Source organism: Centrocercus urophasianus, unplaced genomic scaffold (genome assembly GCF_019232065.1).
Source record: "Centrocercus urophasianus isolate 14NV4802_14NV808 unplaced genomic scaffold, USGS_Curo_1.0 seq_10, whole genome shotgun sequence".
Lineage (NCBI taxonomy): Eukaryota > Metazoa > Chordata > Aves > Galliformes > Phasianidae > Centrocercus > Centrocercus urophasianus.
Genome location: NW_024884142.1, coordinates 9,914,669 through 9,940,402, shown reverse-complemented (window position 1 = coordinate 9,940,402; position 25,734 = coordinate 9,914,669). Strand labels below are relative to the sequence as shown.

Genomic DNA, 25,734 nt, shown 5'->3' with positions numbered 1-25,734 from the left:
TGAACATCTCCAGGGATGGGGCATCCACAGCTGCTCTGTGCCAGGGCTTCACCATGCTCAGTAGAACACAAGCTCAGCTGTCACCTTGCCTTGCCCTTTACCACTGCGAGAACTGGAGCCACGGAGCCCACACCCAGTGGGAATCTTCAGGTGCTGGAAGCGCCCGGCCCTACGGAGACGCCAACGGCCACACCGCGGGCTCGAGAGGAGCGGGGCTCGGAGCCAAATTTCTTCTCATCGAGAAAGGAAAGCGAAACTCGGCGCTTCCCCGTGCCGTGCCGTGCGGTGCCGTGCCGTGCCGCGGCGGGCGGGGCGGGCTGTGCCGCCGCTCTTTTAAATGCGGAGCGCCGGGCTCCTCGCTGCAGTGTGAGATCCGAGCCGGACAGACCGAGCATCATAAAGCCGAACCGAACCTAGGCTAGATAAACTGATAAAGCTGAGTTGAGCCGATTCGAACCCAGCAGGGACAAGACGAGCCAAATAGAGCCGATCCAGCTGAACCTCAGTGCACCTCTCCGGGTCGAACTGAGCCGAGCCATGCTGCTAGGCGTACTGGGTCACCTGCCGCTGGCCCTTGCGCGGGCGGTTCTGGCAGCGCTGCGCGGGCGGCTGAGCGCGCTGTGCTGGGAGCTGACGCCCCTCGTTCTGCCCCTGCTCTCCTGGAGGAGGCGGTCGGGCTACAGCCCCGACACCCGCGCAGCACTCCGGGACGACAAGGACGAGACGGTCCCGACGCCCACCAGCGTCAATTACCACTTCACCAGGCAGTGCAACTACAAGTGCGGTTTCTGCTTCCATACGGCCAAGACTTCCTTCGTGCTGCCCCTGGAGGAAGCCAAGCGGGGACTGGCAATGCTCAAGGAGGCGGGTGAGTCTGGGAGCCACTGGGAGAGATAGGGTGAGGAATGCATGGGAACGACAAGCAGAACCAAATGGCATTGACGAAGTCAGACACTTTAGCAGGGTTTGTTTTGATAGGATAAGGGGAAATGGTTTCAAAATAGAAGGGGGAGATTAAAACTGGGTATAAGAAGAAAGTTTTTAACTGTAAGGATGGTGTGTCACTGGGATGAGTTGGCCAGAGACACAGTGGATGCCCATGCCTGGAGACATTCAAGGTCGGGCTGGATGGGGATCTGATCGAGCTGTAGGTGTCCCTGTTCATTGCAGGGCTGTTGGACTGGATGGCCTTTGAAAGTCCTTTTCAATTCACATGACTCTATGATTCTAAGTCATTCTGTAACTGCCATGATCAGGTTCCCTCATATAGCTGGGGTGGAGTGTTGGAAAGTAGTGGTCAATAGGCAGACAGGCTCATTACATCATTCTTTGGTCCTTTTCTAGGAATGGAGAAAATAAATTTCTCAGGAGGAGAACCATTTCTTCAGGACAGAGGTGAATTTGTAGGCCAGCTGGTCCGGTTCTGCAAGGAGGAGCTGAAGCTGCCAAGTGTCAGCATTGTGAGCAATGGCAGCCTGATCAGAGAACGGTGGTTCAAGAAGTATGGTAAGAAAAGCTCATCATGCAAAACAAGCGCTTGTGGGGTTTGAGAAATGGATTGGGGCAGCCTTCTGGAAGGATGCTAGGAAATGTCTTCTTAGTAGTTCATTTTCAAGTTTGATAGTAGGAAAGATTTTTTCTCAGACAGAGTGGTGAAGTATTGGAACAGACTGCCCAGGGAGGTGATGAATTCACTGTTCCTGGAGGTGCTCAAGAAGTGTGGAGATGTGGCACTGAGGGACATGGTTACTGGGCACGATGGGAACGTGTTGGTGATTGGACCAGATGATCTTAGTGGTAATTTCCAACCTTAATGATTGTGTGATTACAGTACCTGTGAACCATGAGTAACTTACAATGAAATACTGTTAATTACACATTCTGAACATATGCAGTCAGTTCTATTGCCTCTGTGGTCAATAGCATAATAAAAGAATAACTCAGCCTGTCTCCATAATGCAAGAAGGGTGATGTGCCTTCTGAAGATGACACGGCTGTGTTTTTTGTGTTGATGCAATGATTTCTCAGGACTGTAGTTAGGTGATGCTTGGCGATAGACCATGAGGAAATGAGGCTAGGCAGACTACAACAATTTCCAAATGAAAAAAAAAACATATTGCTTATTGATTTTTGAAATTTGTTCTCAGGTGAATATTTAGACATTCTGGCAATTTCATGTGATAGTTTTAACGAGGAAGTCAACGTTTTAATTGGCCGTGGTCAAGGAAAGAAGAACCACGTGGAAAATCTGCATAAACTAAGGCAGTGGTGCCGAGATTATGCTGTTGCTTTCAAAATAAACTCCGTGATCAACAGATTTAATGTTGAGGAAGATATGAATGATCAGATCAAGGCACTCAACCCTGTGCGCTGGAAGGTAAGAAAATAGTGTGCATTATAGGTCACTCTTCAGAGAAAACCAGTGATGAAGTGAGGTTCTGTAATCCTCTGAAAGTCTAATGGCCTCGGTCAGAGCTCCAGCTCCAGCTTGGGGTGATAATAGGGGACATCTTGTCAGTACTGCATGTTGTTGGGATGGGTTGTCTCTTGTTCTGCACTTAAATGGAGCTCAGTATATCAAGAATCTTCTCTGTTGTGACATTTACAGGAAATTACTGTTTTACCATATGTAGATCTATTTTTTTTTATGATTTTAAAAATAAGACAGAAGGGCTTTATTAAAATGTGTCATGCACAGAAAATGAAGAGAAGATAGTGTAGAATGATATATAATTAGCAGCATAAAACTTTATACATTAATATTCTGTTACAGAGTATTAGTGGACAGTGTTTATATGATATAACAGTCTACTAGCACTGTATTAATTGATACATTATATTATCAGTTTAAATTTGGGTAGAGACTTAGAAAAAGGAGACAACTTGTCTGATAATTTCTTACTGTTCTGTGATACTGTAATTCTATTTGCTTTTGTGGTCATCTGAAGCTAGCTAAACTTGCAGTTCCCAGTCAAGTTAAAATAATAAAGGATACAGGTTGACTTGATAGTCTGCATGCCACATAGCACTTACCAGCATTTATAATATAACTATCATAATCAAGGTTCAATCAGAAGTTTGTTCTTGGCCTTGATTATCAAAGCCCTCATTAAGACTAGAGCAGTTAAGACTTATGTAGAAATCTGGTCAAGAACCATGACTGTGTAATTGCACATACAACTATGCAATGTTAATTATGTAATAAATCTTTCGTATAGTATTCACTTAATCATTAATTCCGGACTTGCAGACGTGGGATCAGGGAAGCCAAGGCGCAGGCAGAACTGAACTTGGCAAGGGACGTGAAAAACAATAAGAAAACCTTCTACAGGTACATTGGCCAGAAGAGACAGGCCAAAACGGGCGTACCTACTTTGGTAAATTTAAAAGGAGAACTGGCTTCAACAGATGAAGAGAAAGCTGAGGTGCTGAATGAGTTCTTCACCTCAGTCTTCACTGGTGGCCAGGATTCTAGTCTTTTTCATGTCCCTGAACCCTGCATCCCCAAACCTCTATGTGGGGACCAAGGAGGTAAATCCCTCCCCACTGTAAGGGCAGAGCAAGTCTGAGAGTGCCTCCTTAGACTGAATGAATACAAGTCTATGGGGCCAGATGGCGTGCATCCCAGGGTCCTGAAGGAGCTGGCTGAGGTGGTTGCCGAGCCGCTCTCCATCATATTTGAGAAGTCGTGGCTGTCAGGTGAGGTCCCGGATGACTGGAGGAAGGGTCACGTCACTCCCATATACAAGAAGGGGAGCAGGGAGGACCCGAGGAACTACAGGCCGGTGAGTCTCACCTCCGTGCCTGGGAAGATCGTGGAACAGATCCTCCTGGACAACATGCTCAATCACATAAAGAATGAGCATGTGATCCGAGACAGCCAGCACGGCTTCACCAAAGGAAGGTCATGCCTAACTAATCTTGTGGCCTTCTATGATGGAGTGACGGCATTGGTGGACGAAGGGAAGGCGACTGATGTCATTTACCTGGACCTGAGCAAGGCCTTTGACATGGTCCCCCACCACATCCTCATCTCCAAATTGGAGGGAAGTGGATTTGATGGGTGGACGACCCGATGGGTAAGAAACTGGTTGAAAGGCCGCAGACAGAGGGTGGTGGTCAATGGCTCTATGTCCAGGTGGAGGCCGGTAACAAGTGGTGTCCCCCAAGGGTCTGTCTTGGGACCGGTGCTCTTTAACATCTTTATTAATGACATCGATGAGGGAATTGAGTGCACCCTCAGCAAGTTTGCTGATGACACCAAGCTGAGTGGTGCGGTTGATACGGTGGAAGGAAGGGATGCCATTCAGAGGGACCTCGACAGGCTGGAGGGCTGGGCTCGGGTGAACCTAATGAGGTTCAACACGGCAAAGTGCAAGGTTTTGCATTTGGGCCGGAAGAACCCCAGGCACCCGTACAGGCTGGGAGGAGTGGTCCTTGAGAGCAGCTCGGCAGAGAAGGACCTGGGGGTCCTGATGGACGAGAGACTGAACATGAGCCAGCAGTGCGCTCTGGCAGCTCGAAAGGCAAATGGGATCCTGGGCTCCATCAGGAGAGGGGTGGTCAGCAGGGAGAGGGAGGTGATTGTCCCTCTCTACTTGGCTCTTGTGAGGCCCCATCTGGAGTACTGTGTCCAGGTGTGGAGCCCTCAGTACAAGAAAGACAGAGAGATTTTGGAAAGGGTCCAGAGGAGGGCGACTAAGATGATCAGGGGGCTGGAGCACCTCCCCTATGAGGACAGGCTGAGGGAGTTGGGCTTGTTCAGCCTGGAGAAGAGAAGGCTGCGGGGTGACCTCATTGCAGCCTATCAATACCTGAAGGGAACCTACACCCAGGAGGGGAGTAAACTCTTCAAAAGGGCTGACAACAGCAGGACTAGGGGAAATGGATCCAAGTTGAGGGAGGGAAGATTTAGGTTGGATGTTAGGGGGAAGTTCTTTACAAGGAGAATGGTTAGGCCCTGGAACGGGCTGCCCAGGGAGGTTGTGGATGCCCCGTCCTTGGACATGTTTAAGGCCAGGTTGGACGGGATCCTGGGCAACCTGATCTGAATGTGTATGTTTGGTGGCCCTGCTAGGCAGGGGGGTTGGAACTACATGATCCTTGAGGTCCCTTCCAACCCGGGTGATTCTGTGATTCTGTAATCACAGTTTCTAGCAGTGTGGCTTCACTGACAGAAAAAATTAAAAGATATTTCTACCAAGACTACTGAAGGTTTTTGAAGTGTTCTGAGGCTCGTAAAGTCATAAAATCATACCATGGTGTGTTTTGTTTTCAGGTGTTCCAGTGCCTAATCATTGAAGGGGAGAACAGTGGGGAAGATGCTCTGAGGGAAGCAGATAAATTTGTTATAAGCGATGAAGACTTCGAGCAGTTCCTGGAACGCCACAAAGATGTCCCCTGTTTGGTACCTGAATCTAATCAAAAGGTAAAACTGAGACCGTCTTTCCATAAATTTATTTTGTGGCTAGCTGGAAAGGTATTTGATAACTAGTAGGCGTCATGGTAATTAGCACTTTATCAATATTGGGTTAGAAGAGCTATAGAGATAATTAGACAACACCTGGTTTCCTGGTTTTGTTACAGTGGAAACCAAAGTGTTTTATTTTCTTTAAGGCTTCTTAAGGAGGACAAAGTTATTAATTAAAGGGAGGGTAAAAACTCACTGATCTCAGTCCTGATGGGCTTCCTGTCACAGTGTTGCATGGCCATCTGAATTGTGTGGATATAAAAAGTATCATTACAAAAAGGGTAGAAACTGAAGTTTCCACAGTTGAGTTGTGAACTCTAAATACCTGTGAAACTGGATATGCCTCCCTTAAAAGTCTGATAAGGTTCAATATCAAAGTAAAGACAATTTGTACTCTTGGTTCTCCTTTCACTTATGAAGGTAATTTTTTTTGGGGGGAACAGTGGACAGACAAGTAGGAGATACCCAGGAAATGCCCATTTAGCTCATGAAGTGTGTCTTTATTTCTACTCTTGGCTTATTTCCTTGTGCAGACCTGAGAGCTTTTTGATCTGGGAGGTTACCACTGGCATCTCTGTCTGCTGAGGTGATAATTAAACAGCCCTGCTTAAATAGTCATGTCATTTGTTTGGCAAATGACTTAATCATCCTAGAATGCAAAACTGTAATTTTTGCTGATGTTGAAGTTATCAGCAAACTTGAACATTATTTAGAGCACCCGAATACAACTGAAAACCCACATTTGAATTTGACACTTTAAGATGTCATATTCAAATGATTTCTGGTTTGTTCATGTGATAAGTCATAATAGTAATCCTGGGACTTATTCCTGTAAATTTGATCCAGATTCACTGAAATCTGTGGTAGGACACTACTCTGGTTCAAAGACTTGGATCAGGCTTTAAAAGAATAATTTGTTTGTCTTGTCCTTGACTTTCATGAGAGTAGAATTTTCGTTTGTGTACTAATATTTTATTTTCAATCTATTATAGATGAGGGATTCATACCTCATTTTGGATGAATACGTAAGTCTTTGTTTTATTCTTAATATTTGCCTACCAATGTATGCTCACATGTACAACAGTAATAGCCAACTTAATTTTGTCTATGCATTCCATAAAATAATTTTTACTGTATAGTACAAATGTGATTTCTTCCTCTCAGACACATTGAGAAATGAATATGTGTGTGACATAAGGAGGAACTGCCATTGGCTTGCATGCATAATGTTGCAAATCTTAAAGCATATATATATCATTGCTGCTTTCCTGTAATTTAAATATATAGAGCTTGTCCTGAAAACTAAGTTTCAAAGAATATGCTTGTTTTACACATAGTTGAAGAAAAGCATTAAATCTTCAGGATTTGGAGTAAGGCTTTGTTCCTGCTAATGTATGTCATTGTGTCTAACTGAGCCATCTGAGGACTGCAGTGATACTCCTCATATTCTTACACAGGCTGCTGTGGGATTGCAATGCAAGTTCATTCTGCTTAATCCTGTGGAAAAATTAAGCTTTTGCAAACTAACTTTCTGACTTATTTCATAATGGTTTTCCAGATGCGCTTTCTGAACTGTAGAAATGGACGGAAAGAGCCTTCCAAGTCTATCCTGGACATTGGTGTAGAAGCAGCAATAAAATTCAGTGGATTTGATGAAAAGATGTTCCTAAAACGAGGAGGAAAGTACGTGTGGAGTAAAGCAGACATGATTCTGGACTGGTAACTCTGTGCACTGAGATGTGATGTGCATTTTCAAAAGAATATTGTGTATACATGTGTACATTTATTTAGCTGTATGTATATATATATTGATTGCTGCTAACTACAATATGGTACACTATACAGGTTGATGTATAACTTGATACATGAGTGATTCTATGATTTTATGATTCTATGAACGTGTTAAATGTTTTTAGGATGCAGATTTTGTTCTTACTCATTCACAGGTTGAATGTTACTGAGCAGCTACAGAGCTTTCATAGAAGTATGAAGGACTTAATGGCAAACCATTAGGATCCTGTTACATGGTATCTTACACAGTATTAAGATAATAGATAAGTGTGGTTGTAGAAAAAAAAAAACAAAAACAAGCAAACCCATTATATAGAGTTGCAGTGGTTGATAAGTGCAAACTCATATGAGGAAATATTCTTATCTCCTCATACAGTTTTTGCAGTTCCTTGCCAGCTCACAAGAGGGCCCACAGGCAATCCTTTGGAAACAGCCCACATCTTTTTCAGACATAATAGAGGGTCAGAATGCTGTTATCATTATATATACTCAACAGGAAATTGGGATTTAAAAAAAAAACAAAAACAAAAACAGTTTTCCTTTTTAAAATGTTAAAGGCATCTGTTGTTTTTCTCCCTCCTCTCCATACACACATGTGGCATTTGCAAAAATACTGGCTGAAAATATTGTTTTTAGTCATGTGAGAATATTGTTTTTCTCCTAAAACATGAAAATGAATTTTACCCAATAACAAGCAACTTCTTGATTCACATTGACAATGACCTCAGTTCTGACAAAAATTTACAGTGGAAACAATGTTTGCATTTTATTCATAACTTTGTCCATTCTCCTCTTTTCTGCAAAAGTTGATTTATTATTTTCAACAGCCACTTGCACACAGATTTGTTCAAGATCCTTTCTGAAATGAGTGAATAATATGTAAGGCACTTCACACGTGTCTTCTCTTGAATACAGGCAGGGCTTCTTCCCATGCTTTTTGTTTTGCTAAGGCATGGATGTGCAAACAACAAGGCTCATATATCATGTACACTTCTTTTGAAGGTTGCTGGCTCTTACCTGCTGGTTGCTAACCGGCAGATATTGAGTGAAACTCATGGGGTTTTCTGAAGGCTGTCTGTGATTTGAAAAGCTGGCAGCATTAATATGTAATAGAAAATAGACAAACAAAAACACCTTGTGATAATTAAATGTGCTGCCTGCTTGCTTGGTGTTCTGATAATTTTATAGTGTTCTAATTACAGTTTTTCAAAGCTAATGGTCCCATCCTCCCCAGAGCTCTATATGGGGACCTGAGGGTAACCTTTGCACAAACAGCAGTGAGCAGGCACTGCTTGTTCTCACTGCCCATTGCACTTTCTGCCCAGGCTGCCTCAAATGTCTGAATACTTTCAAACGCTGGAAGCCAGCATGCATTAAACATACTATGCACAGTACACCTTCTTTCCCTTTTCTGACTGTACCCATATTTTTAAAGACATTTTAAAGAGAAATGTCTTGCATTCACCCAATGCATCTTCAGAACTAAGGGGAAGGCTCTTAAACAGGAGCTGGTTCTTCTGAAGAGCAAAAAGATGCACCTCTGAAAACTGTGAATATGTTTCAGTTTACAGTTCTTTGCGTTTCTGTTTTTACTGCCCTAACTGCAAATGCACCATCTCAGTGGTGCTCCTTTGCCTTTTTGCATCTTGCCTTCACTTCCGATGCATTTCTGTATTTTTTTTTCTCTTTATTTATACTCGGTGACATTTTAAATGTGGCCCACACGCATTAACCCCACAGTCTTTTGGCAGCTGTTCTGCTGACCTCTGCTGGAGTTTTGCCCGAGTGCCAACTACGGGCAGCGCAAATCCATGTGACTGCAGTGCTTTACTTCCTCTGTGCTCCCATTGCTCAGGCGTGAAGTCTGTCTTCTTCCTCAGCACCGACGCTGCGTGATAGAAAAGGAGCATTTTCCTTTGCTGCTGGCTCAGCCCCAGCCCGAGGAAAGATTTAGTGCGTCCCTGTGCCACTAAATCCACCCGCTTGCCGCTGCTGCAGAAAACGCCAGCTGTATCGCGGCACGCAGATGTGCGGTGCACAAAACCCCATTCAGAGCCAGAAATCCTGCCATGCTTCCTTGAGTGTTCTGCTCTGTAAATGGCCATTGTTGTGCTCCAAGAGATCGCTGTGCTGCAGGAGGAAGCTGCAAGATAAACAAAAGGAGCTGAGAATGCGAAAGCGCTGTGAATAGTTTGAACACTAAGGCACGGAGGATGGTTTTAATCACAAGGTTCTAAGTTATTTCTTAAAATGCTCAGGACTCTGCATTGCTTCTTGCCATCGTACATAACTGAGAAAATGGTTCTGCTCTGTGTGACTCTCGCCTTCAAAAAAAAAAAAAAAAAAAAAAAAAAAAAAAAAAAAAAAAAAAAAAAGCCACATTGTTGCGTACATTGTAAATGAAGAATTTGCCTAACACAGTTTGACAGACAAACTTGAAAGTTAATAAATAGCTATTGGGATGTTTATATGCAAAATTCATTTTTGGTATGAAATTAAAAACAAAAACAAAACAAAACAAAACAAAAAAAAACAAAAAAGAAAGTTGGCTGCTTCTTGATTAACCTAGATTATTACTATTATTTCATGTTGGATCAGAGATAGATTTGTGACTTTAATTCTGTGTTTGAGGCCAGAGAAGTAATATTGCATTCAACAGGGCCACTCCCAGGCTGCAGGATTACACATGCACATCAGAGAGTCAGGGTGTGAATTTGTGTCCTGCAAACACAGATAAGCCAATTGCATTTTCAGGTGTAATCCCATAGCAGTGCAGCCACTGGGTCAGGCAAGGTGAGCTCCTTACACTGCAGTTTACCAGCGTTGTGCGGCTGTTTTTAAAACTTGTTGAGATGAAAGTTGGGGAGAATTGGTTCAGTTTAAATTAGCAGGATTATAACTTGAGTTATAATTGAGTGGATAATACTGTTGTGTAAGATGCATTTTACGATGCACTCTTTTTCAATGTGAGAGAAGATCAGTGCATTTTAATGTTGAGAAAAAAATTTTGTAAAAAATTTATACTGCCACATAATTTGTGCTGAATGTTCTACACCGCTATGTTACACATTGCAATAAAATTTTCTACTTTCCTAAGTCTGCCTGTCATTTTTTTTTTTAATTATTATTATTTTTTTCAATGTAGCCCAGATCCACAATAGCTGAATAATGACTGCCTTCATGAGAGCTGTTACTGTGGACAAGGCCTGTGTTTAGCACCAGGCTCTGCCTGCAGGATGTCAATGGCAGTATTGGATGGAGAACAACGGTGGGGACTCCCCTGCCCACCTCTGCAGCTCCATTGCTTTCTTTTGTGCTTCCCCATTGCTCCACACATAAGCCAACAACAGGAAAGCAGCTGTTGGGATTTGTCGGTGGTGTTGTTTTTCGTGGTGACGATTTTGTCTTTTTTACTAAACGATGCTTGCAAAAGAGCACCTGCAAAACAGCCTCGTGGTTTCCTGATGTTTTCACTCTTCCTTTCCTGGCAACAAGGCTGGAATCCTTCTGCCTTCCTTTGTAAAACCCTCATTGTTTCTCTCCTACCGCCGAACGACCTGTTTAGCCGCCAGGCCCGCTGCCAAGGCAGGACAAAAGGAAGGAGAGCGGCGCGGCGCGGCGCGGCACACCCGGCCGCTGCTTGGAGCAACGCGGCTGCCAAACGGGAAAGCCCGGCATCCCCGCACCGCTGGCAGCCACAAGGGGGCGCCACAACGCCTGGCGCGGCGCAGCGCGGCGCGGCCGCTTCAAAGCGAGCGGCGGCGGCACCGCGGCGGTTAATGGCGCTCGCGTAGCTGTGGGCGCGCCCGCCCCCGCGCGCCCTCACCCCACCCTCCGCCGCCGCCACCGGCCCTGGGGAAAAGCCCGCGAGCGGTGCCAGCCGCGCGCACTTCGTTCGGTGGCTGCCGGCGGGGGGAGACCATGCGCAGGGAGGCGGCGCCCGGCCGCGGTTCCAGCGGGTAGCGCCGCGCACCTTCGCAACCTTCTCGGCACGGAGCGGTAAGGCGGCGGCAGGGGACTGCGGAGCGGCAGCGGCAGGAAGGGTGCTGCTGGGAGGAGAGATGCTGCTGGGAGGCTCTGCTGAGGATCTCGGGTTGGGAGGGAAAGGGAGGGAAAGGGTGTCCTCACAGCGGGTGGCCGCGGGGTTCCCGAAAGCCTTTACATAAGGGCCCGCGGGTCCTCGGTGCCGGCTCACCGCCGCCGGTCTCGGCCCCTGCGGGCGCGCGGTGCTGCGGTCCTGTTGCCGTCTGCCGCCCGGCGGGGAGGGGGGGGTACAGAGCGCTGCCTCGCTGGGGCCGGAGTCGCCCGAGGGGCGGATGGGCGCGCACCGGTGGAGCCGCTGCCCGCGGTGCAGCCTCCAGCGGGCGTCGCGGGGCGGGGAGGAGAGCTGTTCCGGGGAGTTGTGCGCCTGCTGTCCTGTGATTTACATCGAGGAGCTCGCCCTCCGTCCAGCAGTCCGTTCTCAGCAACACACGGTGTGGTTTTTGGGAGAGAAATGGTTTTGTTCGGGTCACAGGGTAAAGAACTAGAAATTGGAGATGTTGTCTCTCTTATTTTAGCTTAATTTGCTGCAATTAAGAGATGCTGCCATTGTGTTTGTGGGTTTTTTTTGTTTGTTTGTTTTGTTTTGTCTTTTTTTCCTTCCTTCCAATGTCAAAAGCCACGTGCGTGATAACAAGGTTGCTCTCCCCTTGAATCCAAGGGTATCTTCTTGAAGTAGCAGCTCTGTGTCACTTTGTTTCTATGGCTTCTAAACAAGGAGCATTGTTGGGGCAGGCTGCAGGAGTGGATATAAGCTGCCCAAATTTCAGCCTGTTCTTGGAAATACTGTTATTTCTACTCTGGAACAAGTCATGCTGTGTTCTGCAATAAGTAGGAAGAATGGTTTATAAATAGATCCATATGTTTATATTGTTCATGGTGAGGCCAAACAACTGTTTATGTTGTGAAATGGGATTGCTTCATTTCACATCAGCTTATCAGTGCTGACCTAGAAGAGGCTGCAGCTGAAGTGGCGACATTCTTGGTCAGAGTGCTACTGGAAATGACATCAGTTCCAGTTCCTTGGCTTTACAGCTTGTACTCGCTGGCCTTGTCCATTGCCTCTGTGTGATTTGCTTGTGGACCTGAGATCTAGCGAGGGAGTGTGGTGGAGGAAGGAGGCTGCGTTCAGGGGATGTTCAGGGCAGATTGGTGCTTTAAACAAAGTGCTCACACCTCAAGGGATCTTTGTGGCAAAGGAGGAGAACATGTATAGCTGTAGGAGAATTTGAATAACTGTCTTGTGTAAGGCAAAAAGGCCCAAACTGAAGTTTGTTACATACCTAGAATAAGACTAAATAAGAAGAATTAGGAGGGGGGTGGGGGGAATTCTTTACTTTCGCTTAGTAGTTACTTGTAAAAGATAGTATTTTTTTTTTTTTTCCCTTGGGATGAAGTTTTATTCCTCCTCCCCTCCTTTCCCTAGACATGAAGTTTTGTTATCCTCTTGTGCAATTGGAATATTGCTTGTGACAGGGAGAAGCCATCTGTGCTTGAAATAAGAGTGCAATGTTTCAATGTGATGCAACTCCTTTGATTGAGACATTCTTTGGGTAAAACCAAGGGTTAATTTTTGTTCTTTCCAAATGTTCTTTGTTCCTGTTCTAGGAACTGCTGGACCAAATCATGTGTTTATCATCTACAAGCTGTTATTTTAGAGTTTTGCCCTTGAAGTATAGTATTGTGAATTATCTTCAAAGAGTGTTATCTTTGAATATCGTAAGTTATCTTCACTTACAATCTGGATTCTGCATAGCTTGGTATTTTAAGGCAACAGTTTGCAGAAAAAGGTATTATCATGAACTGTTTTTGTTTCTAGTGCTTTTTCCAGTGCTACATTCTGTGTTTTTGTCCCATTTTGTGTGTATTTTGTATTTTTTTCCTCTCAAATAACTTGTGACAACTTTTCTTTCAGTTAAGCCAAAGGACAAGGCTGCTATCCTAACCATGAGTTTTGGCTGTGATGCCATGGGGGGGGGGAGCGGGCGGCCCCCCGTATGAATGGCTTTAGTGTATCTGCTGTATTTACAAGAGTGCTCTCATAGGCTGGCAAAGAGCTGTTGTTTGCCCTCCCAGAGCTGATGTAGGGAAAAACAACAGCTTGGATCATCCTGCAGTTTGGTCTGTGTATGTAGCCCCCTTCTCTCCTAGAGAATGGATGTACAGGGAAATCAGTATGTGTTGCATTTCTTCTTGTTTCCTGTGGATATGGTACTGATAGGCAGCTGTGTCAATAGGCTATGGCTTGACTGGGAGATTTGCTTTTAACTGGATGTCTTTTCTTTTATCTGGAGTTGCAAAAAAAGGAAAGGGAAAGAAATTACACGCCAACACACTGCTCAGCTGGGTTTTGTGATTCTGCTATGCCCAGCTTAGGCTGTGGTCAGCTGTTCTTTTTACAAGGCATTTATTTTCCTCTGCAGAAAGGAGCTCGTAATGTTCGTATTTCACTGACCTTTTGAAGGAGATCAGGCAAGAAGATCATAATGATAATTTTTATTTTCTAGTTCTGATGGCTGAGGTAAGCTGTTGAAAACACACTTTCTTCTCCGTCTGCGTGTTGCAAAGCAGTGGGCATAACTTTCTATTTCATAATCTGTATGCTTCAAATTGAGTAGTATATACAGATTTCCTGCTTGTGAAGTCTGAATGCTGAAGCTGAGAGTGCTTGCACAAAACTGATTTTCAAATACCTTGACTGCATGGTGATATTTACAGTGATGGCATGTAGGAGACCTTCCTCAAATTGCTGTGGGAGGGAGAGAAAAGAGGAACAGAGAAAGTGAAATACTGTTTGGTACTTGTTACTTACTTGCTGTGAGAAATGAAACCTTCTTTAGTTGGTTCTAGTTTTGGCAAGACAATGGCATTTTCTTTCTATAAGATCACTTCCATCTTTTCATCCAGAGAATGGCAAGGCAGAGACTTGTTATATGGGAAGCTCTGGCATGTTATTTTCCAGGTGCCGCTGTGCCAGTTTAATAAGACTGCACCCTGTTCACACAAAGTGGAAACGACTTAGGATGGAATAGGTGGGCTAACGCTTACATAATGTGGCCTTCAATGTGGTGGATGCCCTGTGTCTGGAGATGCTCAAGGTCAGGCTGGATGGGGCTCTGAGCACCTGACTGAGCTGTAAATGCCCCTGTTCATTGAAGGGGAGTTGCACTAGATGACCTCTACAGGTCTCTTCCGACTCAAACAATTCTATGGTTTTTTTTTTTCCCCACCGCATAACATCCAGAGGATCATCTGAAATACTTAGTAGTGCATATGGACCTTGAAGGTCATCTGGAAAATAAGACTCTGACTTTGTGTGCTCAGGCACAAATTCTTTTGCTGTGTACAAGTGCTCAGCTCCTCTTGCATTAATCAAAACTTTTCTTATAAGCAGCTAGTTTCCAAACCTTTGGAGTGTTTGTATTTACTTTGGCATTTCATTTGGAATTTTTTCCTATCCAGTTTGCAGAGTACTGTAGTTATTCCCCATTGTTATAAAACTCTACCATGAGCTCATGCAATCTGTGAATTGATCACATCTTCAGCTCAACCTGCCTTTGCCTTAGCTCCAGCCATGTAAATAGAATTAAATGCTACCTGACAGCTGTTGGACATGTCAGCCTTTGTGGAGGATTCCTGAGTTTTTTTAGCTAGTGTGGAATATAAATAGGAACTGGGGAAGCGATATTGAAGCAACAGTCCGTTATTGCCCTTCTGCAATCTGTTGCATGATCAACTTCTTTTGCTTCCTATTTCTGCTGTTGCTATTTACCAGATAGTCTGCTTCGTGTCTCATTGCTGGTGAAGATCAATACAAAAGTATGTAGTTTTCTTAATTTTTCAGATATTAATCTCTTTTTCTATAGGTCATGTATATCTGTTGCTGTTATATTTTACTTTATAGTAAGTAAAAAATATTTTTTACCCTGTAATTTTTCCAAGCAGTATAGAGGGCTGATCTGGCAGTACTGCTGACGGAGCTGAATATGTGTCTCAGCCACAGTGCTTTCCTGAAGCACTCTTTGCCCTGATTTCTGGTGCCTTTCTCTTTCTCAACATCTTGCCCTTGATGTGCATCCTCTCCTGATTTGGATGTGCTGATCACCAAGCTATGGTTCTGCTGACTGGGAGCAGTCCCTGCCCATTGCAGGCTGTTGGGATGTGCCAATTGTCAAGTCTCCCTCATAACTACTCTGCTGCAGGTAGAGGGCAGAAAACTGAACCCTACCTGAGCCAACCTACCTTTGAGCTTGTTTGTGTATATAGCTTCTGGGAAGCAATGAAACAAATGCAGTACTCTATGAGCTTGGTTACGCTGCAGTGAAGTTTGTTCATATCCGTATTGCTTAAGGCAGTTGTGTTTTTATGGGCCTCCAACAATGTTTGTATTCCAAGAAAGAAAAATATAGGTTATTTAAATCTGCCTTGTTCTTCTATTGCTGCTTAACAAAGAAGTTTCCTTTATTTCTCTATGCCTGTGTTCAGAAAATCATGCATCCAGATGGAATTACAACAGTGCCCTGCGATTTGGGTGGCCAGGCTTACATCTGTAGTGTGATCTTGTAACAGCAAGAGAAAATTCAAGGCTGAGCTATTTGCAGTCAGTGTGTATATTAGCCTGGCTTTCTAAGAAAATAGAGATTACGTGCAACTCCCTCTGTGAATGTCTGTCTTTCACTCTAGCTCTTAATAACTTCTAAACCTCTTGACTAATTCCAATTGCATTTACAAGAGGGGTAGAAGCTTATCTCCAATAAACCCAGCAGTGGGCTGACAGCAGGCAGCCTGAGCAGATGGAGAGATCCTAGCAGAAGCAGTGGCTGCAGCCTGAACTCTTCCTACCACTTTGACACGCGCATTCCTAGGAAACTGGATTTTGCTGGCTCAGTTGCTTACGAAACAGCTTACGTTGTGGTGGTGGTGTTTTTTGTTTGTTTGTTTTGACCTTATCTGAAATTAAACTATTACTTCCTTTACGAGTATTTTGAATATGGAGAAAGAGCAAATGTTTAATTTTATTCTTTAACCGCAACTTCATAATACACTGAAAGTGCATGAGGAGAGAAAAATAAATGAAACCTCAAAACTTCTGTTTGTTGCATTGTTATAAAATACTTAATATATTGTGCTTTCATTATGTTAATTCTCTCTTGTTGAAATGGTTATTTCAACTTGTTTCCTCCATTTTTCTAGCTTTGTCTTGCAACACCAATTCTTCAGATACCCAGAAGCTTTACGATTCTGGTAGCTTTTGTGAATAGTGGTCATTCCCTGAATGGAGCGTGCTGTATGACAGGATACGAACTGAAGCAGTTCCATTTTTGTTTCTCCTCTGTGTGGTTTTATGTACACAATCTGCTTTTGCTGGTCCCTTTTGCTTACTGGTATCTATTAAACATACCTTCTTGTCTTCTGTTTTCTTCTTTATGGTGGTTTGGTTAATGTTGTATCATCACTTTCCCTCATGTACAAAGTATTTCTCGTGTTTGGAACCTGGAGGAGAAAACACCTACACCCACTTTCTTCCATTAACTGTGGGACAAAAGTGCTGACAAGAAATGTGTGTTGAGGAGATGTTTGATTTGTGAAGAGAGAATATTACAGTTTTGGAAGAAAGTGTATGCACACATACAAAAAAAAGAAAAAGAAAAACAAACAACAACAACAAAAAAAACCAACAAAAAAACCCAGAAAAATCCAACCCCACTCTTAGTAAAAGTTTTTCATTTTAGCATTTCTTATTCTCTTTCAATTTTTATAGTTATTAACACCTTAGATCTTGAAAAGTTTGCGGATTGTTTCTCTCTACAGTAAATTAGAAGGGTATGTTTGTGTCAGTCATCATGTGTGTAGCTTTCTAGCAAAGCTGTAGTGGGAAAATGCACTGGTTTTATTCCTGTGCCTGGGAGCAGTGGGCCAGCTCGAGCATGTTGTTTGTACTCACAGCATCCCAGAGCCTGGCCTCAGCTGACCCTGAGGGCTTGACTTGCTGGCTGTGTAGGCCAAAGGGTTGCAGGGCTGTCCTGATGGATCCCAATGGATTGGGGTGATGCTGAGCAGCTTAGCCATGTGCCAGGTCATCAGCCTGCAGGGCTCCTGACCCTGCTGCTGGGTAAGGGCTTTATGCCCCTGGTAAGCTGCAAGCTGAGCAGAGCAGGCAGTTCTTCAGGCTGGTTAGCATTAGGTGAAGCCCACAAAGGAAGGTCCTTAAGCACAATGTGCCGGTGACCTTTGTGTTGACACCAGCCACTTAATGTGCTATCTCGTCTGCAGCTCTAATGGTAAACAGTCAGAGGCCCAGAAGATCATGGCACTTCCTGTGCTCATGCTCACCTGCAGGGTGCCAGTTTATCTCAGGGCTCTGAGATAGGTTGTTTATCTTCAGAGTGAAGTGACGATCTCTGGTCTTGGGAACTGTTCCTCTGAGCATGTTTGTGCTGTGTCTTGCTCCAAGCAGTGCTGCCAAGTCTGGCAGCTGTCCATGCTGTTGTTGGCTCCAGTGCAGCTGATTGGTCCTGCCCTGTGCTTTGGAACTGTGTGACTCTGAGGGAGCCTGTCTGCACCATTCGATTTCATCCTTTGCTTTGCTGCAGTTTCTTATGCTGCAAAAGCCTCCAGAATTTGGCTGGTATCAAATGGCTGCCATCTCTGGGCATCTGATCTGGTGGCATTCAGTATGTGTCCTGTTTCATATTTACCTCCTTTCTTCTGCGATGTGATATCCTGCTGGAGGAACAGTCTCAGACTTTGACTTTGTATGGGTTTATGTCTGAAAATCCATTCTGTATACTTTACCAGTGACTATTAGGGTGAAGCACACAAGCAATTCTTGCTTGTTTTCCTGTTCCTTTTGGATCTGCCAATAATTACAACGTTAGTAGGCTGGTAACCTACTTTTCTTTTACCTTTTGTTTCAAATTTACACAGTTTGAAAAAAATCTAACTTCAAAGGGAGCAGCAATCCAGTTCTAGCTTCAGTTCACAATGGATATTTATCTTAAAATGAAGTGATGACATCTAAATCCAAAGAGTGTGATAGTCTTTTTAGCAAACTGTCAGTTAGCACTAAATCTGTGAATGAAATCTCGTGTTTATGGCTGTGTTCCCTTCCTTTCAATTTAGGCTATTGCTTTGAAGCTTTATTGTTGTTAAAGGTGTAAGTGCTTCCAGGAGGCTGGTTGCTTGTTGTTAGGAAGATCACAGATTTGTTTTCTGTTGTGTGAAAGCTCTTCAGGATGGATCACTGGAAGGGCAGCAGGGTCATACAGGATTTCTGCTTCTGCCTCTCACCTTGGGTTCTTTCCTCATGTAGCTTCAATTATCACACTTTAAGACTGTCCTGTTCTTTTCATTGAAATAACTGGGTATTTTACACTGTGATACCAACATTCTTATTGTGAAAGAAGGGCGAAGATTGTGCTTTTTTTCTTCTTTTTGAATTATAGATTTTGTGGTGTCGTAGGCAGAATGTTAACTAAAAATTTAACTTTGAAAGTGCCAGGATAAAATGAAAAGTGGACTATTATATCTGAATGTCCTACCAAAGTCACCTCAACTAACATGGAAATCTATTTGTCTTCTAACTATAAAAGGAACTTTCACATGAGCCTTCATTAATATCTATGATACAGGAATTATCCAGTCCTATTTTTTTTTTTTTTTTTAAGTTCTTAGGAATCTGGATAAACCAAAGTGTGATATAAAAGAAAGGAAGTTCTTGTTCTATCTCAAAATTTCTTTGTAGTCAAAGTGACTTTGGGCAAGTAGGCCTGAAAGACTTGGCAGAAATCCTGCCAGGTTACACTAAGGTCTAGATCTCTCCTAGTTTAAAGATTTGTGATAAATGTGTTTTAGACTTTTTAAAATGTTTGTCAGTTGTGCTGAGAAGTTGGTAAAAGTCTGGGGGTATAGCCTTCTAAAGAAAAGCAATAAAGTAATTTTTTTTTCCCCCGCTTTAGTGGAAAACCTACTGAACTTCTGGCAATTCAAAATGCCATTCATTCACATAGTGAGCTGCTCACATCACTGTTGACAAGAGAGGGGGAAAGCCAGTATGTATGGAACTGCACTGTAGGGTTAGCATTTCTTTTATGATAAAGAGAACAGCTCAGGATATGCTGGTAACTTCATAAAAATAAAAGCAAGTGACTTGCCTTTAAACAGATATTTGGGGGTGGTGTTTGGGATGACAGGAGGTATCTTTGCACTTGAACGTTGTACAGAGGGTTGCAGGAGTTTTGTGTCTTGGTGTTGGTAAGTAGGTCTTCTACAGTATGTGTGGGAAGTCCTCTTTATAGATGTTGTATGCATGAGCCCAAATGTTTTGCGTTAGCCGCTCTGAGGTGCCAAAGTCTCTGCTGCCTAAATGTTTCAGTACTCAAGTGGGAGTGTATCAGAATTTCCCTGGAGAGTTCTCCCCCAGTGTTCATCATCATAGCCCTGACTGTTTCATTTCTATTTTGTGAGGATATAAAGAACTTGAGTGCTTGAAATGGTGAATGCTGTGACATGACAGTAAGAAATAATTAAAAAAAAAAAAAAAAAACAAAAACAAAAAACAAAACAACCACATTCTTGCTTTGCATCTTGACTGGGCTTTGTATTTTAATGCACGTGTAAATGCTCAGGAAGGCTTCATGATAGCTATTCTTTTCTGGTTGCTTTGTTAGGGATACTAAATGACAAACCAACTTTGATTAGGAGGCTTTTGCCATTTACAGTTAACATAGACCTACAGAGTTGGGAGCTTTGCGGCAGTCAGAAAACGTTTCTAATTTGCCTGAAAACTTTAAGCCTAACATTCTCTAAAAACAACAGTAACTTTTAATAATAGCAGTAGCAATAACAAAGACTCTTCAATTTTATTTTCTTACTATTCGTTCACTACATTAAAACAGTAAAATGAGGATAAATTTTTTAAAAATTGAGATGTTTTGCATAAATTATTTCCTAAAAGTACTTGCTGGTTTTTAATGTTGGCATTTCCTGTGGATATTAATGGCTAATTATAATGGAACTGTCAAAGAAAGCAAGATGTGAGCTTCTCAAAAAAGAATACAGCAAATACAGTTAAATAGATTTTCATCTGAAGGCAGTATGTTTTGGCAGATGTAATCTATTCTGGGTATGTACCCACATATGCAAATCGCATAAACACAAAGAGTGGCTTCAGGGCAGTCTGTCATAAAATGAACAAGAGTATTGGGCATCTGGTGGTACACATTAAAAGTTCATCTTCTCCAAGATGTGAAAGCTTGTGTGTAACATAACTGAGTGAGCAGTACTGCATGACTGGGAGGACTGGAGTTATTTCGGAGACTTCTTGGAGGATCGTCTGGTGTTAGCGGTAGAGGCAGTCAGGCTGAATGGGGCCTTTATTGCTGTGGTGTTATGAATTACAGTGCTGCATTCCATGTTCTACATGAGTAATGGCACGCACAGAGACGGGTTGTGTGCTCTTTTACAGAGCTGTATTTTCCTTACTGACAGTTCTTGTTCAGATCATTGCCATCTCCTTTAACATTCTCTTCTGTTCCCTGTGGTCTCCTGGGCTTGTATCTAGGTTAAGGGATTGGTGGTTTGGTTTGGTTTTTTTTGTTTTTTTGTTTTTTTTTTTTTTGATCTGTTGATTTTTTTCAGATGGTAAGCATAAAGCAGAAAATTAATTCTATATTCCTTGTCTAACTCACTTTCCCATTGAAAACCGCAATCCGCTCAGCTGATATAGTGACTCTGGTGAGTATGCTGGTATAACACAAGATGCATGGGAAGAGCAATGATATTGTACATCCTACAGCTGTAGGGAGAGTACCTGCCACAAAATACTGAGACCTTAGGGAGTGCATGTTTCAAGGTAACATTGTGCTACCAGTGTCTCCCTGCCTTCTGTTTAGCCCTTGCGTTGGCTGTGGAGCGCACTGACAGCCAGCAGCAACCAAAGCACTCCAGTTCCATCCCTCTGGCTGTAGGCTGAATGGTGTGCTATTGTACCTGTAAACATCTCATGAATTATGGACAGTTTGCAGTCCAAAAGGAATTTGGACTTACCCCATGTATTTCTGCTCACCCAGTCAATCCTGTGCACCTGAGTTTCAAGAGGCAATTCATATGATTCTTGGTTGCAAAAACACAAATCTATGGCACTTAAAAATAAACATGCTCTTGGGAACGAAATTCTAATCTTTTCCAGAAGAATACTTTCTGCATTTCAGAGTGTCAGAGATGAGCAGTGACTTCTCTGCTCCCTCTGCGACTGAATGTCAAAATGAGATTTGGTTAAGTCTGTGCAGAATTGCAGGTCAGCTTGAAGCTGCCCTTAAATAGCAGCTTAATTTTTGTTTAGTGTTTTCAGTGAATAATAGCTTCAAGGAGTTTTGCAAATGGAGGAAGAAAAAAACTGCCTAATATTCTCATATGTGACTCAAGGATAGTTAGAAATTTTCTAAAATTCAGCCTTTTATTACTCCACTTGGCACTTCTATGCAAATGATAGTCACAATATTTTAATATTTCTCCTTAAGAAACTAGACTAGCAAGCCATGTGGAAAAAGCAATTTTTTCCGCATTGTACAGAAATTGTTCAAAGTGGTGTGATATGCCTGCATCTGCCTTTTCAGATGAATCTATACCTTATTTCTTCAGCTTCCCTCCAAATGCTCTTCAAATGCAGTCATTACAAAACCTCCTGCAGTAAAATAAATATGCAATGCTGATTTCATTATGTTAACAGTAGCTTTTGAATGTTTGTTCTTCACTGGAGGGAAAAATAAATAAAGGGAAGACGTTTTCCACTCCAGCTTCTTAATGAGCAGGTGTGCAGGGGAGTCATCTTCTCATAAAGGCTTAATTGTGTATGGATTTCTGTTGCACTGTTATAGTAAACCTGATAGTTAAATCCAAGAGAAGACCACCTCTTGTTACAAATCTGAAATGATGACGATTCTTTTGCAAGTGCATCCTGGAGTTAGTTGAGAAGTAATAGCTGTCAGCTTCAAAGTAAAGCTTGCAATTAAATTGTCTTGCTTGCCATGTTAGAAATACATTTCCCAATTTTCAACACTCTGTATCTGATGCATTGATGTGAGTGGATTTTATTAAAGCATCTTCTCTCACTGTATTTTGAGCCCTTCTGCTTTCATAAAATCACATTGCTTCCTTAGAGCTTCCCATGTGGGATCTGATAAGAAAGCATTTTATGGTCACAAATCATCTAGGTGAATTACTGTTCAGCTGTGCTAGTCTGAATTATGTTTGCCAAGAAAAAGAATGACGTGGGTTATATATCTGTTAAAACCAAAAGGAAGGACTAGAGCAGCTGGGTGGCTGGTCCTAGAGGTCCATGGGGATTTCACTTCTTGACTGAAAGAACAGCAGAGTTAGCTGACACCAAACAGCCCAGGGCTTTACCCAAAGCCCTCTGCATTTTTCTCTTCACTGAATAGTATGGTTACATTCTGTTTAAATATTTCAAGAAGTAACCTCTTTAGCCCAGGGATCACAGGACTTGAGGTTGGCGTGGCATGTGAACATCATGCACAGCAGAATTTCCCTTTGCCCAAAGTACTGTGTCTCTGGCTCCTCCACTTCTCCAGGGAGTGATTGTAGCTGAGGGAATCTTACCATCACCCTTTTGATTCTTGCCTTTCTCTGTATTGGTGACAGCGTAGGATTGCAAAAATGCCATCTCCTGACAGTGTTGAAAGATGCCAGTGAGGGTTTTACATTTTTGCATAATCACACGTTGTCCCTACAGTAAGCAAAAGTGAGAATCTGAAACTGAAATTGTGCACATAAACTGTCAAATTTCATCCTTTTTTCCTCCCTGCCCTGAAGCATTTGTCCTTGGACCCTGTGGCTGCTGGGCCATGAGATGCATCATCAGCTCTGACAGGATGGAGCTGACGGAGATGAGTTTCACGATCATTTGTGCCTCCTAGCTACTCCTGGCTGACACAAAAGCAGATGAACTGTGGGCTGTCACATAAATACAGAGCAAATCCCATAGCCTTTCTTTCCTCATCTGTCACTGGTTCTGTGCTGAGCCTGATGCAGGTTTCCTAATTCTGCCTGTCAGTTTGTGGCTTTGTACAATGGAGCTTACTTGTTAGGAGAGGCATTACAGCATGTCAGCAAAAACATGCCGGGTGAATGGAGCAGCAGAAATATTAACAAGTGGATGTCTGTGGGAAATAAACTAGAAATGAAAATGCTCCAGAAGGACTGGGCATAGAGCAGACACAATCTCAATTTTTTTATTTTATTGTATTTATTTTTTTTTTTTTGGAAAAGCCAATTACACTGATTACCACTCTGTCTTTCTCAGATTTTATAGATAACTAAGCAGTCACAACAATAACTTATTTTTAATGAGGGAAACCAAATATAAGTGTGCAGGAATTTTCTGGGCATCTGTAGCAAGGGAGACAGCATCTTGGAAAGCAGGAGCTCTGCAAGCACACTGCATATAGAACTTCATTTAGCCTACCAGTGCATAGCTGGAAGGATTGAAGAAGGACAAGGATTAAATTATCCTTGGCTGGGATTTGTAAAAGAAAGATTCTCCTTGCAAAGCATTAATGACGGTTTAATATGTAAATTCGCATCTGGTTTTAGTTATCCCATCTTTAAAAGGTCTTCCAAAAACTTGTAGGAGGTATTAAAAAAAAAAAAAAAAAAAGCCACAAGAATTATTGGTACTGAAACAATTTCTGGTAGTGATTTAATGTAGAAAGGATGAGTTATGAGCAGCTTTTATTTTTTACCTGCCAGAGCATTTGTTTTATTGTGTCCTTGTTCAGGTAATTTTAGGGCAGGCCTACAGTCATCCAAAGACAAACATCTAAAACACGTCAGATAGGTGGCTCTGTCATGTCCACCTGTGTATTGTCCTCCATCAGCAGCAGAGAAACGTCATGGGCAGGTCAGAAGTGGGATGCTGACTCTTGAAACACTGGAGAAAAATAATCAAGAGAAAACAGAGTGAGAAGATAATTGAAATTACAAGGGGATTTGTTGTTTTTGATGTGACATATTTTTGTCATTTAATTCACAAGGGCAAGGTGTCATGCAGAGAAGGTGATAATTCCTTAGGTCCTCTCAGAATGCTTTTCAAAATTCTTGTTTGAAACTTGTTAAGAGGTGGAAGATCTTGAGTACCCGAGTAAGCAATTTGGTTATCTGATGAGGAAAAACTGCATTTTATGTGGATTATGCATGTTCTTTCTGTATGATTTAGATGGGCAAGTTCACTTTGCCTCTGATGATCAGCCTGCAGGCTGGGTGACAGGCAGGATGCCTGGCTAATGAAGTGAGAGCCTTCTGGGAAAGCCTTGTGTGGGAGGGGATATAAGAATTTTTATCTCTCTGTAGAGCTTAAGCTAGTAGCTGAGTGTGTTCAAGAAAATGCTGGAGAGGAGGACTGAAATTTCTACTTTAGCTAAGGAAGGAAAGGCCTGAAATAGGAGGTAAATCCCTGAGGTTCTCCTGAATTTTGGGGGCTGGAAGAGACAGTGCAAGAGCAAACACTGACGAAAAGGGAATTGTTTCCTTAGGTTTCTCCAGGCTTTGAAAGGCAGAAAAGGGAGGAAGCTGCAGGAAGGTGATTTCCTTTGTTTTTTTCCTATTTGCCTCCCCTCCCTCCCCCCCACCCTAGTCTCCATTCCCATTTAGACAGACATACAACTATAGTCACTGACTAAAACTAAGTACCTCCACATGCAAAGCTTACTGGATGTAGTTCTTCAAGTCAGTACATTTCTTTCTCCAGAAAGAAAAGAAATTTCTTTCTCCAGAAAGCAGTGAATCTCTTGAGGTGTCCAGATAAAGGCAGACCACGTGCTTGGGCAGTGTTTGTAGCCTGTCTAGCTTTCAGACTAGCTGGGACTCAGGTAATCTCTAGAATTCAGACCAACCAGCTAGTACATGTAATGTTCCCTCTGACCTTCAGCTCAAGGAAGCCACTTTTTTTTTTTTATTAGCAGATGTACCATAATTAAAATAGATTTTGATTGTCATTTCTTCTTTAAAGCATCAAGAGAATGTGGGAAGAGGGCAATAATGATAGTTGGTCCTATTTCCTAATTTTCAAGCAGAATTTGAGGCAAAGAAGCAAGTAGGAGGAAAAGGTTAAAAAGTGAGGAGAATGTGCAAGAAGGGAGGAGGGAACCTCCTTTTGGTGACAACAGTTGGATGAACAGCATGTTGGATAGCTCTAAGATGTTATAGTGCATGTGCATATATGCCTGTGGATAAAAGCTTGTGCAAACAAAGGTTTCCTGAGCTGTTGGTCAATCTTTTAGCTACTGATGCTTGTTGTTCTTTCTTTTATTCATTTTTTTTCTTTTAATAAAAAGATTGCTTAATAAATTTATATTTAATAAAAGATTGCTTTCATGTTTAAAATCTACTTACTCCATTTGAGGATGTAGGTTTTC

The 25,734-nt window shown here is 42.8% G+C and overlaps 2 protein-coding genes across 3 annotated transcripts in view; both read left to right on the top strand.

Annotated features, from left to right (window-relative positions):
* Nucleotides 1-379: 379 nt before the first annotated feature.
* Nucleotides 380-9,580, top strand: RSAD2 (radical S-adenosyl methionine domain containing 2). The gene is made up of 6 exons (XM_042817476.1): nucleotides 380-868; nucleotides 1,345-1,506; nucleotides 2,148-2,377; nucleotides 5,279-5,428; nucleotides 6,463-6,495; nucleotides 7,029-9,580. Exons 1-6 carry the CDS (start codon nucleotides 538-540, stop codon nucleotides 7,191-7,193), a joined length of 1,071 nt encoding a protein of 356 aa, XP_042673410.1. The 5' UTR covers nucleotides 380-537; the 3' UTR covers nucleotides 7,194-9,580.
* Nucleotides 9,581-11,174: 1,594 nt separating this feature from the next.
* The window catches only part of RNF144A (ring finger protein 144A), a 61,745-nt gene continuing 47,185 nt past the window's right edge, over nucleotides 11,175-25,734 (top strand). The window contains exon 1 of one of the 2 annotated variants that reach the window (XM_042821228.1): nucleotides 11,175-11,260. The gene's annotated coding sequence lies outside the window, so the exon portion shown is untranslated. Of the gene's footprint in view, nucleotides 11,261-11,670; nucleotides 11,737-25,734 lie in introns of those variants that run through there. The other variant, XM_042821236.1, reaches the window with a different exon arrangement.

Coding starts and splice junctions, on each gene's coding strand:
- RSAD2 (XM_042817476.1), top strand. CDS start 538: ATGCTGCTAGGCGTACTGGGTCACCTGCCGCTGGCCCTTGCGCGGGCG. Junction 869..1,344: donor GGCAATGCTCAAGGAGGCGG/GTGAGTCTGGGA, acceptor GTCCTTTTCTAG/GAATGGAGAAAATAAATTTC. Junction 2,378..5,278: donor TCAACCCTGTGCGCTGGAAG/GTAAGAAAATAG, acceptor TTTTGTTTTCAG/GTGTTCCAGTGCCTAATCAT.